This window comes from Rosa rugosa, chromosome 2 (assembly GCF_958449725.1).
Source record: "Rosa rugosa chromosome 2, drRosRugo1.1, whole genome shotgun sequence".
In the NCBI taxonomy this organism is placed as follows: domain Eukaryota; kingdom Viridiplantae; phylum Streptophyta; class Magnoliopsida; order Rosales; family Rosaceae; genus Rosa; species Rosa rugosa.
The window spans coordinates 25,562,590-25,579,891 of NC_084821.1; the positions used below are offsets into that span (position 1 = coordinate 25,562,590).

At 40.6% G+C, this 17,302-nt stretch overlaps 2 protein-coding genes across 2 annotated transcripts; one reads left to right on the forward strand and one right to left on the reverse strand.

The window, feature by feature from the left end:
- Window positions 1-8,645: 8,645 nt before the first annotated feature.
- Window positions 8,646-12,282, forward strand: LOC133732320 (cysteine synthase 2). Its single transcript, XM_062159848.1, has 6 exons — window positions 8,646-8,988; window positions 9,170-9,244; window positions 10,458-10,601; window positions 10,808-11,191; window positions 11,274-11,509; window positions 11,765-12,282. Exons 1-6 carry the CDS (start codon window positions 8,788-8,790, stop codon window positions 11,985-11,987), a joined length of 1,263 nt encoding a protein of 420 aa, XP_062015832.1. The 5' UTR covers window positions 8,646-8,787; the 3' UTR covers window positions 11,988-12,282.
- A 246-nt stretch (window positions 12,283-12,528) lies between these two features.
- Window positions 12,529-14,618, reverse strand: LOC133732321 (uncharacterized). Its single transcript, XM_062159849.1, has 3 exons — window positions 14,352-14,618; window positions 13,564-13,664; window positions 12,529-13,009 (listed from the first exon to the last, which is right to left on the reverse strand). Exons 1-3 carry the CDS (start codon window positions 14,413-14,415, stop codon window positions 12,728-12,730), a joined length of 447 nt encoding a protein of 148 aa, XP_062015833.1. The 5' UTR covers window positions 14,416-14,618; the 3' UTR covers window positions 12,529-12,727.
- Window positions 14,619-17,302: the final 2,684 nt, after the last annotated feature.

Consider the following 17,302-nt stretch of genomic DNA (forward strand, 5'->3'; position numbering starts at 1 on the left):
TGTTCATAGCAGCAGCCCTTTAATCTTTTACCTTGCTCCTAATTTTGTTTTCCAACCAGATACACAAAGATTAAAGAATTTAACAACACAATTGGTGCAAGGTTGATTTTGATACATAGAGACAAATGGACAATAATACTAAAAAACTATTCAACTTCATTCAACTAATCAAAGATATAAAACAGAAGAACTACATGTATACCTAACTTGAAGACATACACAACCAAACTGACGAAGTACACAAAACCAGATTCATAGCAAACAATAAAAGACTCTTAATATTCACAGTGACAGTTTCCCAATTACCTATTGCACTTGCAGGAAGCTAAAACAAACCCAGATCCAAAGCCGTCCTCTTCTCCTTCGCTCAATAACCAGTATCCTGTAAATCGTGGCTTGCTTCCATTTGCAGTAAGAGATTGACTACCAAACAATCAGTTCCATGATGTTATAAAATTGTTGCCAGTTAAGAATTAGTTGCTTGAAATAAAGTAGAACATAGTAACAGCACAATCAAGTTAAGTTGCAACCCCTACCTATATAAACGAAACATTGCACAACATAATTAGCAGAATTCTTACTCTTTAGAAGGTGGCTTTCACATCCCATCTGCAACTACACTCCCAGTTACTGACTTATTAAGTATTTTTCAACAACATGTAAAGCTTTTTTTAAAAGAAGGTTCTCTCTGATTTACAGCTACATATTACTGAGATAATGAAATGGCAGAAAGAACTCACGACACCTAATAGTCCTAATCTAAGCACGAATACAAACAACACAAATGGTGAAACAGAACACAAGCTCATCTCTTTCACACTTTGATCTCTACAAGTTGGAGCTAATCACAATCTACTACAATCCCATATCAGATTTTCTAATAATAAAGGTTCTTTCCAAACAAATCAACAGATTAACAACAAATTGGATACAACCCAGAAAAACTCTCACACACAATAGTGAACTTCTTTGCCAAGCCTTCGACGAATCTATTCCTGCACAAAAACAATTCCCAGAAAGAACATGCATAAAAAAAAAAATAATAATTGAACAATCATCGGTAAAGACCTAGAATCAGGAAAAAAAATCGACCCCCCTAATTACCTTGCTAATGACAAACCCAAGTTTTTAGGGTTTGCAATGAAAGCTGAGAAGGGATTTGATTTAGGGAGCTTTGAGACGATTGACAAAAAGACGAGCGAGAAAAGAATATGCGGTAGTGTGCAGGAGATGTTTTGACAGGACCCGCCCTGAATTTCACCCTGAAATCCGAGGTGGCCATGTGAGGCCCACCTTAGGAATAACTCTACCAAAATTTTGGCAGAGTCACCCCTAAAAATGGACTACCCAAAACCTGTAGAAACACATTCACACTTCTAAACAACCCTCCAAAAACTCATGGAGCCACCCTGCTCCCAAAACCGAACAACTCACAATTTAGAGTATCAAATTATCCAAGTAACTCAAATTACAACCAAGTCATAGGTTACAATATTAATACAAAAGTCCCAAGGTTATCAGAGCAGTCTAAAGCCACAAGAACAACGATATACAAAGTAGGTTAGCAAGTAACCTACGAAGGATAGATGATAGCGGTGGTGATAAGCCTCAACTCCTAAAGCCGAACAGCTACACTGCGAACTGGGCATTAGAAACCGAAGGGCCCAGGGGAAACACATAAAAACATTAGTGTGAGTGGACAAAAATAAGTAATTGTAAAGAAAATGGACTTTATGCTTTCCCACATTTATTCTTTTAAAAACTCGATGCATGCAACAATGGTAAAACATTTATCTTTAAAATCGAGAACCTCGTAAAGACAAGCTAGCCCCGCTGGTTAAGGGAAATCGGAGTAGCCCCGCTAGTCAAAAATAATATAGTAAGTAGGGGAAGATGATAGTCATACGAGGGAGCCTCCCAGGCTCGGGTGATAGCCTCCCAGGCTAAAGTACTCCCATACTCCCTTATATACCCTTACGCCACTATGTGTAGCGATTAGGATACTGGGCTTCAGCATTACTGTCACAAAGATAGTAACCAGCGCCACAAAGGCGGACGGGCTTCCGTGATCCCATCTCGTCGCCACAAAGGCAGACTCAATGCTAGCATGATAAAAATCACCCCAAGGTATGGCACAAGAAAACATATTCGAAAATCCAGTAAATCTATAAATACATAAGGCTTCCCCATCTCTCGCAAATGAATTTCCAACGACGTGTCCCACACGCCAAGATAATCTCAAGTTCAAAATAAATAGGCGAGAAATAATAATAATTGTAAATCAGAAACAAAACCAAATCCAACATCATTGAGGCATTCCCAATGCCAAAACTGAAAGTCGATATATAAATAAGAAATATAACTCCATTGAAATCTTATTTCGAAAATCTTTTAAAAATCTCAAATCGACGAATGAAAATATAATATGCAATTCTGGAAATCACCTCGGAAAAATAATTTGTCGAATGTTATTATAAATCATAAATCCAAATCCGAGCATAACAAATTCATATCTGAAATTCATAACCAAGATAAATCATAATCAATCTCTGAAAATTATCATTGAAAGCAAATTTCACGAGATAAATTGAAATCAAATTCCGAAATCAAATCATATGCTCGAAAAGTAATATGATAATTAAATAAAGCATTAATTCGAGAAATAAATGCATTCATCATTATTTCAAACAAAAGTCCCACTCACAGTATACGGCTAACGTGGTATCCAAGCGTAAGGATCCTCGTCAAGCGATGGGTCGGTACCTCATCATGTACACAATTATATTCCGTAAACAACAATTCGACAAATAAATACGATTCTAAAACGAAACCCGAAAACCCTATCTCCATTTCTTTCCGGATTCAAGCCAAACTCCAGCACTAATATCAATCCGTTGATTAAAATATTCCATAGCGGAAACAAGGGAAATCCGAAGGTCTGATTCCCATAAATCAGCCTCCTAAACTCCAAACTTCAAAAATTCACAATCAATGTCAAACTTCTCCAAAATTCACCAAAATCACATATTCAACCTCTACAACAATTATAGGATTTAACTAGCTAAAAATCGAAGTCAGAAACCTGCTTTACGCCCCTCTACTCGCCACCCACAGTGGCGGCACGTGGGCCCCACGCGCCGCTGGCCACCACCTCCTATGGCCACCAAATTTTGACAGCAACACCTACTCAACAAGCCTAACAACTTTCTCAACTGCAACAAATTCCAATTTTACCTTGAAGTGCTCGAAATCAGCCGGTGAAAATTTCCCAGAAATTTCAAAACCCTAGAATCGGGTTTTTGCTTGATTCTTCCTCTACAATGCAAATCGATGCTTGAAGCTTGAGGGGAAATGCCAAATGGCTCGAGGCGCTCCTATTGGACTTGGTTTGGTGACCGTAGATGGCCGGAATTGGAAGAATTTCCAGAAAACCTCCAACTGCTACAGTAAACTTCAAGTCGTCAATCCTCACTTCTCCAGCCAAATCGCCGTGACCCACTACCACTGGCGTGTGTAGCGGAAGGAGGCGATCCTATACTGACCGGCCGCACTCCGTCAGGTGGCCGGACGGTGGCAAATCGAAAGGAAGAAAACGGAGACTGAAAGGGAAAGAGAGAGAGCTCGGGGGAGAGGAGAGAGAAAGGTGGGTTTCCGGATTTGGAAAACCTAGCACAGTAAAATTCCAATATTTATACCCAATTTACTATGAACAGTAAATTTCGTATTTCACTCATAACTTTCGTATACGAACTCTGATTTTTACGTACCACATATGCACGCGCTCGGTTTAACGTCCTCTACAACTTTCATGAAGAACATTTTCCCAAATTTTGACCCGAACAAAAAGTCAACTTTTAGGGCCACTAAAAGTATCGAAAGAAGTAAAAAGTGAAAGTAGTTGTCGTTTACCGTCCAAATGACTAGTAAACGGGTAAATTGAGATACGGGACGTTACATGTTTAATTTCATCATCGAGCACTGACTTGTTCAATTGTTTCTTAAGATTCTCGAAAACCTCCTCCATCGCTTATGCCTTGATAACAATATTAAATATTAGTAAATAATTCAACTCAAATCAATATAAGCAAACAATGATAAAAGAGGTTCTAGACATATACCTCTAAAGTCTAAAGTGTAAGTGAGTGAACTCTCAGGTGAACTCTAGACATATGGACAACCTACACTACCTTCATCAGTTCCATCGATCATTAGGTGAAGAATATTAATCGGAGTCCGTCTCTCTCACTCTCTCTGTTTTCTGTGGAGGGAACACGTAGCCAAGCCAAAACCACTCGGTGCCACAGCTAGTAAACACCTGACGGGGTAATTAAGTGAAATTCCAGAGATGCAGGGGCAAAACGGTCTTCCCACTATTCATCGGCTCGTCTTGAGCCGGCACTGTTACTAAGCTGATGAATAGTTAACTCATAAATAGTATATAGTAAATATGTTGTAATGGCTTTGCAAAATTGTGGATCCAAAGCATATGATGTTGATTAATGTGGTTGTTAATTTGGTTGCTGCAGATCTAACTCTCTTCACTATGAAAATCTATCATGGAGGTAGGTTTCATAGTGAAAGGGGCTTAAATAGGCAATATAAAGGGGGGATGTCCTGTATGTAGATGGAGTAGACTAAGACAAGGTCTCTATAGTGTATTGGGCTTATGACATTAGATATCAACATCCTCTAATCCAACTCTGGTTTAGGATTCCAGGTAGTGAGGATGGGAATGAGTTTTTGCCTATAACCAATGATAAGGAGGCAATGGAAGTGTGTGGATATGTAACCAGAAGGACCAAGGTGTTGGAGTTTTTCATAGTCAGTGAAGCTACAAGGAGGGAGTTTACTAAAGAGCAGCTCATGGTTTATGAGGAAAACCTAGATCACACTAGCTTCTTGGGTTTAGATCACACTAGCTTCTTGGGTTAGTGGATTGATGATGTTGAAAAGGGGGAAGTTGGGCTTGATGAGGAAGATGAGTCTGATCTTGAAGAGTGGAATCCTCAGTTTGTGCCTGAGGTGATAATTGATATGGATGGGCCTGATCAAGAAGGTAATGAGAATGGGTCAGATGTTGGGGACAATGATAATGGGCTAGCTGGTGAAGAAGCAAGTAGGGAAAAGAGAAAGGTTGACAAAGGTAAGAAACTTGTTACCTTAGAAGAAGCTGTAGAGCCACCAAAGAAAAAAGAGAGAGCTAAGAAAACTGTTGAGAAGAGATACTCAACCAGGTCTGGAGGGGAGAGTTCAAGGCAACCAGTTGAGGGGGATTTGTGTTCTGATAGCTCAACAGACTCAGATGACTCTAACTTTGATGGCATTGTGGATTCAGATTATGATCTAAATGATGAAGATGATGATGTACAGTTTCATTAGAATGTGGATGGTGATCCTAGTAGGGTGAATGAATGGGATGAGATAGGGTTTGAGGGTATGATTTCAGAAGAGGATGGAAATGAATCAAATGGGTTAAGGAGTTTACATGGATCTTCAGATGAGGAACGTGAGGACAGAAGGAGGTTTCCAGTCAAGTGTAGGAGAAGTTTCAATGAGTGGAAAGAGTTTAAGGAGAAGGAAGATATATATGAAGAATCCAAGCTTTGAATTTGGGATAGAGTTTGCAAGCTCCAAGGTTTTCAAACAGGCCATTAGAAAGCACTTTGTCTTGACAAAGAAGAAACTTAGGTTTCCCACCAACACAAGACACAAGGTATGTATATTTGATTAAATTTTTGTCATTACTAGTTTTGGAGACCAATTAAGGCTTAAGGATTATACTGACTAGGACTATATATATATATATATATGCATTGCAGGTCTGTGCTAAGTGTTTTACCTCACCAAAGTGTCCATGGAGGATATATGCCTCCACAACTGATTTGTCCAACCCAACAATCTACATTAGGAGCATGAACCTAGAGCACAAGTGTTGCACCATTGGGAAGAAGGTTTATCACATGCATGCACCATTTATAGCTCAAGAATACCAAGACTTCTTCATGAGTGATCCTAATTGGACAAGAGAAGGAATGCAGAATGCCATAAACAAGGATTTTGGCATGGAGGTGGACTACCAAATGTGCTACAGAGCAAAGGTGAAAGCAAAAAAGATGGCACAAGAGAGTCATGAGGAGCAGTACAACCTGTTGGAGAGCTATGTACATGAGCTCAAGAAAAGAAATCCTGGAACCTCAGTTTGGATACATATAGAGTTGGATGGAGAAGTCACCAGGTTCAAAAGAATCTATATCTGCATAGAAACATTGAAGAAGGGATGAAGGGAAGGTTGTAGGCCCCATATAGGCTTAGATGAATGCCATTTGAAGTCTGTGCATAAAGGATAGCTGTTGTCTGCTGTAAGGGATAGATGGGAATAATGGCATTTACCCAATTGCCTGGGCAATAGTGGAGGCAGAAAGCAGAGAGACTTGGACCTGGTTCCTAGAGTTTTTGAAAGTTGATCTGGGCATCCATCACTCAAGCCATTACACCTTCATGATTAACAAACAGAAAGGCCTTGAGCAAGCCATTAATGAGGTGCTGCATACGGGCATTGTGTGAGACACCTCCATAATAACTTCAAAGGTGATGGACACACAGGTATGTGAATTACATCCATCATTGATATGTTTGCCTGAGTTTTATTAAAAAGGTTTACTGACTTTTTTGATGACATTGTGGTCTGGATGGTAGGTTTGGAACTGAAGAAAAAGTTATGGACAATTGCTAGGAGCTGTACAATGAACACATTTCAATAAGTAATGAAAGACATGAAGGAGGGCACATTACAAAGATGGAGGTGGTGCATGGACAGACCTGCAATGAATTGGTCCAAGTCACACCTTGTGATCTAAAATTCAAGTGTGACTTACTGCTCAATAATCATAGTGAGAGCTTCAATAAGAGCATACTGCAAGCCAGAAAGAAGCCCATCCTGGCCTGTTTGGAGGAAAGTATAATAGGAACCATGGTGAGGCTGGCCAATTGGAGGCAGTCTAGGCCTAGAATGGAGAAGACTTTGAAGAAGAATGCAGAATAGAGCCAAGAGTACAGAGCTATTTAGTCAAGTACTTGGGAGGTTTGAAATTCAAGGAGGGGGGGGGGGTGTAGCTTGCAGAAGTGGTGTGGTTTCTGCTCATTCAGTGGCTTTGGATTTGAAGACTTACACTTGCAAGAGATAGGGTATATCTAGTTTGCCTTGTGCCCATGCAGGAGTTGCAATATTGTCATTGGAAAGGTCACCTGATGAGTTTGTGGATGCCTATTTTACCAAGGACACCTATCTAAAAGCTTATGGGCCAATAATGTTCCCAATATACTGGAGTGGTTGAGTGGGAAGATTACATAAGCCAATTGCACCTCTTCTGTATAGAAGGCAACGTAGGAGGCCTAAAACATCTAGGACTAAAGAAGCAGGTGAGGCATTTAAATGATTTACCTGTTATTTGTTTTTCTTCATTTGCATGGATGTAACAAGCATTGTTAATTTTCCAATGTTTACAGGTGAAGTAGCCCCACCTCCTACTACACAAAAGCTTCCTAATTAAGGTCTATTACTCTCAAGTCACTTGTGGCATTTGTAAGAAAAAATGCCACAATAAGAGGACCTGCAATCAAAGGAATCAGGTATGATTTTGTAGCTTTTTGTGTTGTTCAATTGAGTTTGGAGTAGCTAGAATTTGAAGTCACACTCTCTGGTATCTTGAATTGTAGCAAGATGAAAATGTGCAAGAGCACTATGAAAATGTGCAGCAACAGCCACATCCTCAGTCAGATCAACCCACTGAAGTTGTGCCATAGTCACAACCTGCTTATGAGGCCACTCAGCAATCACATACCTCCACTGCTCCAAAAAGCTCATCCATCCCCCAATTCAGACATAGAAGGTTCAAGTCATTAGCCCACAGAAAGCCAAGGCCTCATAATGCCCCTCATTCACCAGTTGATTCATCTGAATAGTGTTTATTACATAACCCTTTGTATTAGATGTAAGGCTTTACTGTTAGGAATTGCCTTGTGTTGGCTAGTTTTTGTTGCTTTGTGTTGAAACAATTTGCCTTTTGTTATGGGTTGTTTGAAACATTTGAAATGTGCTAAGTGATGTTGAATTTGCCTTCATATATGTTATGTCAATTTGTGTTAGAAGGAATGCATACAAGGAACTAATTTTGGAGTAGTTTGATTTGTGACAGAGTTTATGCGTGTGGAAATGACCATTAAATTATTCTAGGTACTTATTTTCGGTTGGGTTTAAAACATCAAGTACCAAAATGATATATATTTTGGACATCTGATGGAAGGAATAACCAGACTCTTCTAATTTGGCGGTAAATGGGTTGTTCAATCAAAGAATTAATTTTGGCAACAAATGATGCGGACTCAAATGTCGGGAATAACTGAAGAGATGATAATACCCTTCATAATATGCCACCTGACAAGCTCTGTAACGGAGTTAACGACTCCAGGTACCAAAGTTCGGTCGGGGCCAATACATCAGGTATCGTTATGATATTTTTCAAACATAAGGTACGAAAATTTCAAGTGATCCAAACGTGAGCATGGTATTGATGATTTTCCCTTGAATAGAATCTAAAATTAAGAAAAATCCCATACATTCCTCCAAAATTATTTTGTAAATTTCTATCGATGATTGGGTAGAATTTCACCAGCAGTGGCTAAAAGGTTAGAGCTTGGTTCACATAAATTTCAAAATTTACACGAAAGTAAGATCGCCTCGCTAACAAGTAATACAGTTTTGGCGGTGTTCCAGTTCGAACCGCCGGAATGGCGCCTGTGAGAATTACAGGCGCTATGGTAGCTGCAATCTCAGTGACCATGGCCTTGCTCTCTGTAGTCCTCTACAAGTCCAAGAAGACCAAACCGGCCTTACCCTCAAACAAAAATCCCAGAAATGGCCTCGTTGGAGCCATTGGCAACACCCCTCTCATTCGCATCAACAGCCTCTCTGACGCCACTGGTTGTGAAGTAAGTAACCCACTTCAATTTTCGTTAACATCCTTTATCTGGGTTTCCTTAAAATTTCACTATGAGTTGACAAACCTGTTGAAATATATAGCTTTAGCTTTTGGGATTTGAATTATATCTTTTGTGCAATCAATTTTATCTTGTTATGTGATTGAATCGTTTCATTTTTCGGTTTATTCAGATTCTTGGGAAGTGCGAGTTCTTGAACCCAGGAGGGAGTGTGAAAGATAGAGTTGCTGTGAAAATTATTGAAGAGGTGAGTTACTTTGATGATTTGTTTGGTTAGTGAAATTTGGTAGGGAGATTGCAATTTTCTTTATGGTGGATGAGACTTGAAAGCTGTATAAAAACTAGAATATGCAGTTGATACCATTGTTTAGCATAGAGAACAGATAATTTGTGAAAAGCAAATCTTGTGCGAGTATATAAGTTCACTTAAGTTAAGCTTTGTTTTCCTTTCGATGTTTCTGAGCAACCTAGTGTCGTTTATGAGGTAATTGTGATCATGTTGGGACGTAATCGTGCTAACGCAGTTTCTTCCATCTATAATAATTTTTGGGGTGAATTTAAGTGACATTGAATAGGGGAGTTGTCCTCCCTCCTTTGATAGAAAACTTTCCTTGTGTGCCAATTGTGGGTGAGAGAATGGCTGGAAACATGGAATCCTATAGAACCTTTTCTTGCAAATCCTACTAATCCGTTGATTGATGATCACTATTTACATTTCACCCATCCCAAATGATTTGGAAGGGCGTGGTCCCTAGTAGAGTGCAAATCTTTGGAAGGATTAACACCTGCGAAATTGTTCAAGGCCAAATATGTGCTTATAATGTTGAATGTCCTTGGGATGGAGTGTGAATATGGATGTCAAAAAGCTCTTGGAGTGTGGCGTATAACCTTTCGGTGGAGGGCCAGCGAATGGGTTTTCTGAGCTTCTTATGCACCATTGTGCTTTTATGGAGGAAGGAAGGCTAAAGAGTGCTCAACTAATTGAAGAGAAGGTAAGGAAGGAGATTGCTTTAGTATTGGAAAGGTGAGGTTTTGGGCGTCTGTGGGAATCGGTAGCAGTTGGATTTAGAGATGGTCCTTTCTTCATACTGATTTAAGAGTCTGTTTCTGCAGTTAGTTGAATTTGGGTATCTTGATGGTGGTTGATAGGGTATGTTCGTGCATTGTTGCTTTGAAGAATTTTTTTTGTAGCTGCGTCTAGAAAGGGACCTCTTGTTCACTGCTGGAATTTATTTTTGGAACTCATAGACTTTGATTCAATGAAGTCCTCAAAAGTTTAAAACTTCATTTCTTATAAAGATTGTAGCTTCTGAATTTTCTGTTCAGTTAAATAAGCTTGGTAATTTATTTCTTTTGATATTGTTCTGCCTAGCATTAATTGGATAGTCAGTTGTAATTGTTGACTTCAAAATTGGTTTGTTTTCCAAGTCACATAAGTTTTCTGGTTTTTGGTTCTCCAGGCTTTGGAATCTGGAGACCTAGCTCCAGGTGGAGTAGTCACTGAGGGAAGTGCTGGAAGCACGGCTATTAGCCTTGCTACAGTTGCTCCTGCTTATGGTTGCAAATGCCATGTGGTTATACCTGATGACGCTGCTATTGAGAAGGTAGGCAGAGAATGCATTTTGGATTAGCAAGATGGTTTTTGCTACTAGTACTTTTGGGGTGTATTTCATATGAGCAAATCCCCAAAAAACAAAGCCAGTACCAAAAACCATCTCCCCTCTCTCGTGCTTCTTTATTACTTTTTTATTTTAAATTAATTTTCAACAATGTGCTAAATTTTTCTTCCCTGTGCAAATCTTATCTTCAGTCTCAGATACTTGAAGCCCTAGGAGCCACTGTTGAGAGGGTAAGGCCAGTTTCAATCACACACAGGGATCACTTTGTCAACATTGCTAGGCGACGGGCATCAGAAGCAAATGAGTTAGCCGCAAAGCATAGAAAAGATGAGCAAAAGAATGGCAAAACCCTTGAGCAAGTTAATGGTTTCCATTATGATGAAGAGAAACAGTTGTTTCCAAGGAATTGTCCTGGTGGATACTTTGCTGATCAATTTGAAAACTTGGCAAACTTCCGGGCACACTATGAGGGTACTGGGCCTGAGATTTGGGAGCAGACTGGAGGAAATGTAGATGCATTTGTGGCGGCAGCAGGAACAGGTGGTACTGTTGCTGGTGCTTCCAAGTTTCTACAGGTTCCCTGAATTTTCTGCTAAATCTTTTCTTCATCTTCTGGTAAAATATAGTTGTATTAATCATATATTTTGTGTTTGATAGGAAAGGAATCCAAACATCAAATGCTTCCTGATAGACCCTCCTGGTTCTGGTTTATTTAATAAGATTACGAGGGGAGTGATGTACACCAAAGAGGAGGCTGAAGGGCGAAGGCTAAAGAATCCATTTGACACGATAACTGAAGGAATTGGAATCAATAGACTAACAAAGAATTTTCTGATGGCAAAGCTTGATGGGGCTTTCCGAGGCACAGATAAGGAAGCTGTTGAAATGTCCAGGTCAGTCCCTATTCTCGCTAAGCTCTTTCTCATAATGTTTTCTCTTTTGCTGAGACATTCAGACAATCAAAGTAGATGGAAATGAATTTATGTTAATATTCTTTATGCTTGGGGGATTTTTGCCTATATATTTTTCTTTTCCAAACAATGAGTTTTAAGAAAATCTGTTCTTTATATCATTCATTTAACAATTTTACAAGAATTGTCAGTTATTGGACTTGGCCTCAAGCTACTTACGCTTAAAACTTTTGTCAGGTTTCTGATGAAGAACGATGGGCTCTTCTTGGGGAGTTCTTCAGCTATGAATTGTGTTGGAGCAGTTCGAGTGGCACAGTCAATTGGTCCTGGTCACACTATTGTCACCATATTGTGTGATAGTGGGATGAGACATCTGAGCAAATTTTACAATGCTGAGTATCTGTCTAAATTTGATTTGACACCCACTGCCTGCGGATTAGAGTTCCTGGGTGTTGGATGAGATATGCAATGCCCAAGTGATTCTCTATTTTTCTATCTACATTTCCATCCAAAGGTAGTGCAGTAGCTAAGTTATTTGACATGTGAACTCTGAATGTTGGTTAGAGAGAGTAGAGACGAGATATACAGGGAAGGTACCCCGAAATTTTCAGTAATATGATTATAGAGTTACCCTCGATACATTATTTTCAGTGGCAAAATTTGCTGCTTCATTATTTTAGTTTTACATTCCAAATGGAATTGAGCTCTGTAATGAATTGTGGTTATCTATTGTAGCAGTTCACTTTTCTTTCTTCTCTTGGTTTTGTACAAATACTGCCCAACATTCAAAAAGGCAATAATGGGATTTATGGCGCATGGCACTATATAGTTGACATTTTTTTTGTAAAACCCTAAACCTCTTCGCATAAGTCCATTAGACAATATACTCATGGAGGGGTTTCCTTTGCAAAAAATAGGGTTGCCAATTTCAATCCCTTAAATTTTCTAGTGTATAACAATTGTCTATATAATAAAGTTACAATTGGACTCAAACAGCCATATCATTTTATGAGTTTCTGGTTTCAACTAAAATTTTATTGTCAAGATACATGGCCTCAGGTGTCTGCAGAGATAATGTAACGATCAAACCAAACAAGGGTGCGAAATTCATATATCTTGAACAGTATTAAGTTTTCAAACCAAACAATGGCCTGCCAAATTCAGATATCTTGAACAGAATAAATTATCAAAAGATAACAATCACTGGGGGTGCCACTTTTCAAACTGAGACTCATGACAGTGGGGGTCTAACCAGTCCCTTGAAGTGCCTTTTGCCATGTTGCTGCTTTCATTCCCACCACCCACAAGTTCTCGCAGATTGTCCAACTTATTCTCTCGTCCAGTCCCGCTACTCTTCCGATCTGCTTCTTTCAGTCTCTGCTTGAACTTCTGCTTACGGCTAGAAGAATTTACCTCTTGCTGCTTTGACTGTGAAGGGGGAGCCCCGTGTGGTCCTAAGTAGATATTCTCTTCTTTTTTGTCCTGCAGAAAACAATAAAAACTTCAATAAAGCAGTCCAGACTCCAGAGGTTTCAGAATAAGAGCATGCTTGAGAGTGTTTTTGATGGTGCTAACAAAAATAGATTTGTTTGGCATACAGAAATAAAAGTACTTTCTGTGTTTATATGAGCACATTTTAAAGTAAATATGTAAGGAGCACCTCATTCAAGTCAACTGAAAATGCTTTGTAATTTTGTATGATCACACTTTCAAGCAATGACTTGCTTTCTGGCATACAGAGACAAAAGTACTTTCTGGGTTTACATGAGCTCCATTAAAAGTGAATATGTAAGAAGCACCTCCATTTTTAAGAAATTATTTTCAAGTCAACTAAGTACTTTCTGGGTTTAAATGAGCACCATTTAAAGTGACTATGTAAGAAGCACCTCCATTTTTAAGGAATTATTTTCAAGTCAACTGAAAATGCTTTGTATGAAAACACTTTCAAGCAATGACTGACAAGTTTAGGTCTATGATGTTTAAATGAGTTGTTTTCATTTACAAGACAAATGGAACTAAAGCAGTTGCTAACTGACCTTTGGAGAAGGAGGTTTTGGGTCTTCTACTATTGGAGCATCATCATTAATTTTATCTTGGTCTTCGATAACCAAGCTTGGAATCACGAATCCATCAGTGTCTAAAGCAAAGAACAGTCATTAACTAATGTCAACACAATTCAACATACCTCAAATGCAGTCAGAAAGCATATTGCATTGCACTAATAAACACATTACAATCAACTAAGCCTGTATATAGGAGGGAACTTGCACTCCACCTGTACAAATGCATAGTGCGTATAGTGCATTCTAGAGAGAAAATTCTAGCGAGAAAATAACATTTCCCCGAGAACAACAAGATCACTTGAAGCATAATTATTCAGCCTCTTAGAACAACCGTTCCCTCAGATTACACAAAGTGGTACTACACAACACCAGATTCTAATGCAACTACATGCCTAATCCCAGATCTAATCTACTAATGTACATAGAAATCAACAATAATCGAGTCAAAATGACAGACTGCTCAAACATTGGGACTAAAACAAGTTCGATGGGCCTACAAATCAATTTCTCAAGTTTGCTGCCACTACAGAATCAGAATCAGACCCATCAGAAAATGCAAAACAAACTCTCTGTCATCTATAACTTGTATTCTATTGCAATGCATCCAATACCTATAGCAGCTTGTTCTGTTACCCATTAAATAACAAAACACCCAAATCAAACATGAATGTCTGAACTTAACCCAATAAAGATCCCAAGTTTGCAGCAAATTTCATTAAGAACCAAAAAGGGAAATTGGGTAAAAAGATAGAGAATCATACCCCACTCATCATCTTGTTGTTGTTGTTCAATAGGTGGAGTGGTTGACAGTGGAGAAGGGTCCATGGGACGCTGAAGATCATGGATTTAACCAGCCACAGGGCGCAAGAGCCCAGATTTCAGGATCAAATCCAATCAGCACTCCAACTCCCAGAGAGACCCAACTGCTTGCTGCTGTTTGCCAAATCTGTAGAAACACAAACGCTGAGCCTCTGGCTATTATAAGCAAAACCTAGGACTTTGTCCCAATATCGAGCATCTAGTTTTTGCCCAAAATTTATGTGAAAAATTCGAAACCCCCCTACTCTAGTTTTGCATCCGCTAGGGGACATTTTCGTCATGAGGGGTTTAGGGTTTTTTTTTTTTTTTTAATATATATATATTTTAATGGGATTTTAGAACGCCGCTAAATTTAATTTAATTTAATTAATTAATTAATTTTTTTTTTTTTAGAAATAGAAGATAATTCAAGAGATTACAACGCGGGGATGACACCGTAAAATCTCAACTACTGTAACTAGAGAAGAGGACCTACCAATATCCCTAATGTAGAACCAACGGTTACAGTGACCATGAGCCGATAGGAGCTCAACTCTAACCACATGGGCAAACCACTACTTGTGATATGATCGATATTCCCGCTACCTGTCAAGTAAAATACAAAAGGCGTCAAAGGGAGACCGCGCTGGGCAGTCTTCTCTTCTCCGATGCCTAAGTTAGTCAATGTATTTATGTTGACAACGTAACAGTAGGTAAGTAGTAATAATGCGTAATTAATTAGGAGAGAGGAGAGAACCTTTTATAGGTTGGGAAGAGGCTGACCTCTTCCTTGTTTTCGATGTGGGACTGATATGCTTCAGTTCCCAGCTTCTGGAGCTTCTGATGCTATCTTGGCGCTGCGCGTCAGCGGTGATCTGGAGGTAAGCCGGGGCTCAGGCGGTAGCCTGCTTGGCTGTGTTCCCGTAGGTCACTCCTTTGGCGAGAGTTGGTACCACTGGTGGTAGCATGAGCGTGGCTCATTATAACTAATTATGCTTGTAAATGCTCATGTAAGTACAAGTCCCCCAAGTCCCCAGTCAAGGAGGGCAATCTTGGTTAGGGAGTTGCCTAGCGGTTCGAAGCGTTACTTTCGCTAGACTTGCAAAAACATAATTAGCATCAGTGCGTTGTCAACCATGGACTTACTGAGCAAACGCTTTATACCCTTTCGGGTGGGCCCCTGCTAGGCCCCGCAGGGAGTCCCCCACTCCCCGGCTAAGATTAGACCTCCGTTTGGCCGGTGTTGTTTGTTGAGGGGAGCTGCTCTGAGCAGAGGGTGTTGGGTAGCGAGCCCAGTCTTTGATACCCAAGTGACGGGGGTCAACGTGCCTGATCAGGGCCGTCGAAGACTGTGTTGACGTGTCCCTTTACTTGTCCCGCAGGACCATGGTTTGACTGCAACGCCGCGTGGCGGTCGTTGTCCTAGTGAGGAGTTGCCTCGGGAATCGCCCTTGGCGGAAGTCCCTCCGCTGATAATAGGTGGCAAGCAGTGTCGTGGGGACTTGACTGGCGGTAGCCCAGTGAGTGGTGTTGCGCTCAGCGGTGATTGTTGTTTGCAAGATGGAAGGGGAGAAGTTCCGCTAGCGGAGTTGCGCTTAGCGGAGACTGTCTCGCTTGCAAGATGAGAAAGGAGAAGTTCCTCTAGCAGAGTTGCGCTTAGCGGAGACTGTCTCGCTTGCAAGATGAGAAGGGAGAAGTTCCGCTGGCTGAGTTGCGCTTAGCGGAGACTGTCTCGCTTGCAAGATGAGAAGGGAGAAGTTTCGCTAGCGGAGTTGCGCTTAGCGGAGACTATCTCGCTCGCAAGATGAGAAGGGAGAAGTTCCGCTAGCGGAGTTGGCTTAGTGGAGACTATCTTGCTTGCAAGATGAGAAGGGAGAAGTTCCGCTAGCGGAGTTGCGCTTAGCGGAGACTATCTCGCTTGCAAGGTGAGAAGGGAGAAGTTCAGCTAGCCGAGTTGCGCTTTGAGGAGACTGTCTCGCTTGCAAGTTGAGAAGGGAGAAGTTCCGCTAGCGGAGTTGCGCTTAGCGGAGACTATCTCGCTTGCAAGGTGAGAAGGGAGAAGTTCAGCTAGCCGAGTTGCGCTTTGAGGAGACTGTCTCGCTTGCAAGATGAGAAGGGAGAAGTTCCGCTAGCGGAGTTGCGCTTAGCGGAGACTATCTCGCTTGCAAGGTGAGAAGGGAGAAGTTCAGCTAGCCGAGTTGCGCTTTGAGGAGACTGTCTCGCTTGCAAGATGAGAAGGGAGAAGTTCCGCTAGCGGAGTTGCGCTTAGCGGAGATTATCTCGCTCTTGACTGTTAGTATGCCTGCTTTGTGGATAGTTACTTCGTACAGACGCTTCGTCTAAAGGCACCCGACACGTGGCTGACATGTATTGGGTTAGCTTGTGGAACAACGTCCTCGCAGCACGCCCGTCTCCTCGCCATTAATGCGAGTAATTATTGATTTTGTAACCAAGGCGATGCCTCGGTTAATCCGGGGAGTAAGTGCGTTCGTGGGGCACGTGTACGGCCGTGGTGAGATTTTTTTTTTTCAGCGGACGGCCTAGATTGGTTTGATGTTGACATAAAAGATAGGGAAACTGAGTAGTTTAACACTTTGCACTTTGAACTAATATCGTCGTCTTCAAGCTTTGCTCTGAGATCCGAGGAGGAGATTCTACGATTCCGTGAAGTTATCAATCGTTGGAGGACGAAGGCCTCTTGAAGCGAAGACGAGCACGCCAGAGTTTCCATCTTTGAGGTTGGTATCCTGAATCTCGTCCCTGTTTTATTGGATTTTCTTTGTTTCTGTCATTTTCTGGTTTTGTGATTTCGAAGTGGTTTCTGTCGTTCCCTGGTGTATCTAAGGGTCTTGAATTGTGTTTGGGGGTGGGTTTTAGGTGTTTGACAGAGGGTTGAGGTTTCTTGCCTTGCTAG

Bases quoted from the DNA above. Each gene is read 5' to 3' on its own strand.
- LOC133732320 (XM_062159848.1), top strand. From the start codon at position 8,788: ATGGCGCCTGTGAGAATTACAGGCGCTATGGTAGCTGCAATCTCAGTG. The intron at 8,989-9,169 runs GTAAGTAACCCA...CGGTTTATTCAG, and splicing joins CTGACGCCACTGGTTGTGAA to ATTCTTGGGAAGTGCGAGTT. The intron at 11,192-11,273 runs GTTCCCTGAATT...TGTGTTTGATAG, and splicing joins GTGCTTCCAAGTTTCTACAG to GAAAGGAATCCAAACATCAA.
- LOC133732321 (XM_062159849.1), bottom strand. From the start codon at position 14,415: ATGGACCCTTCTCCACTGTCAACCACTCCACCTATTGAACAACAACAA. The intron at 13,665-14,351 runs GTATGATTCTCT...TCTTTGCTTTAG, and splicing joins ACAACAAGATGATGAGTGGG to ACACTGATGGATTCGTGATT. The intron at 13,010-13,563 runs GTCAGTTAGCAA...TGTTTTCTGCAG, and splicing joins CAAAACCTCCTTCTCCAAAG to GACAAAAAAGAAGAGAATAT.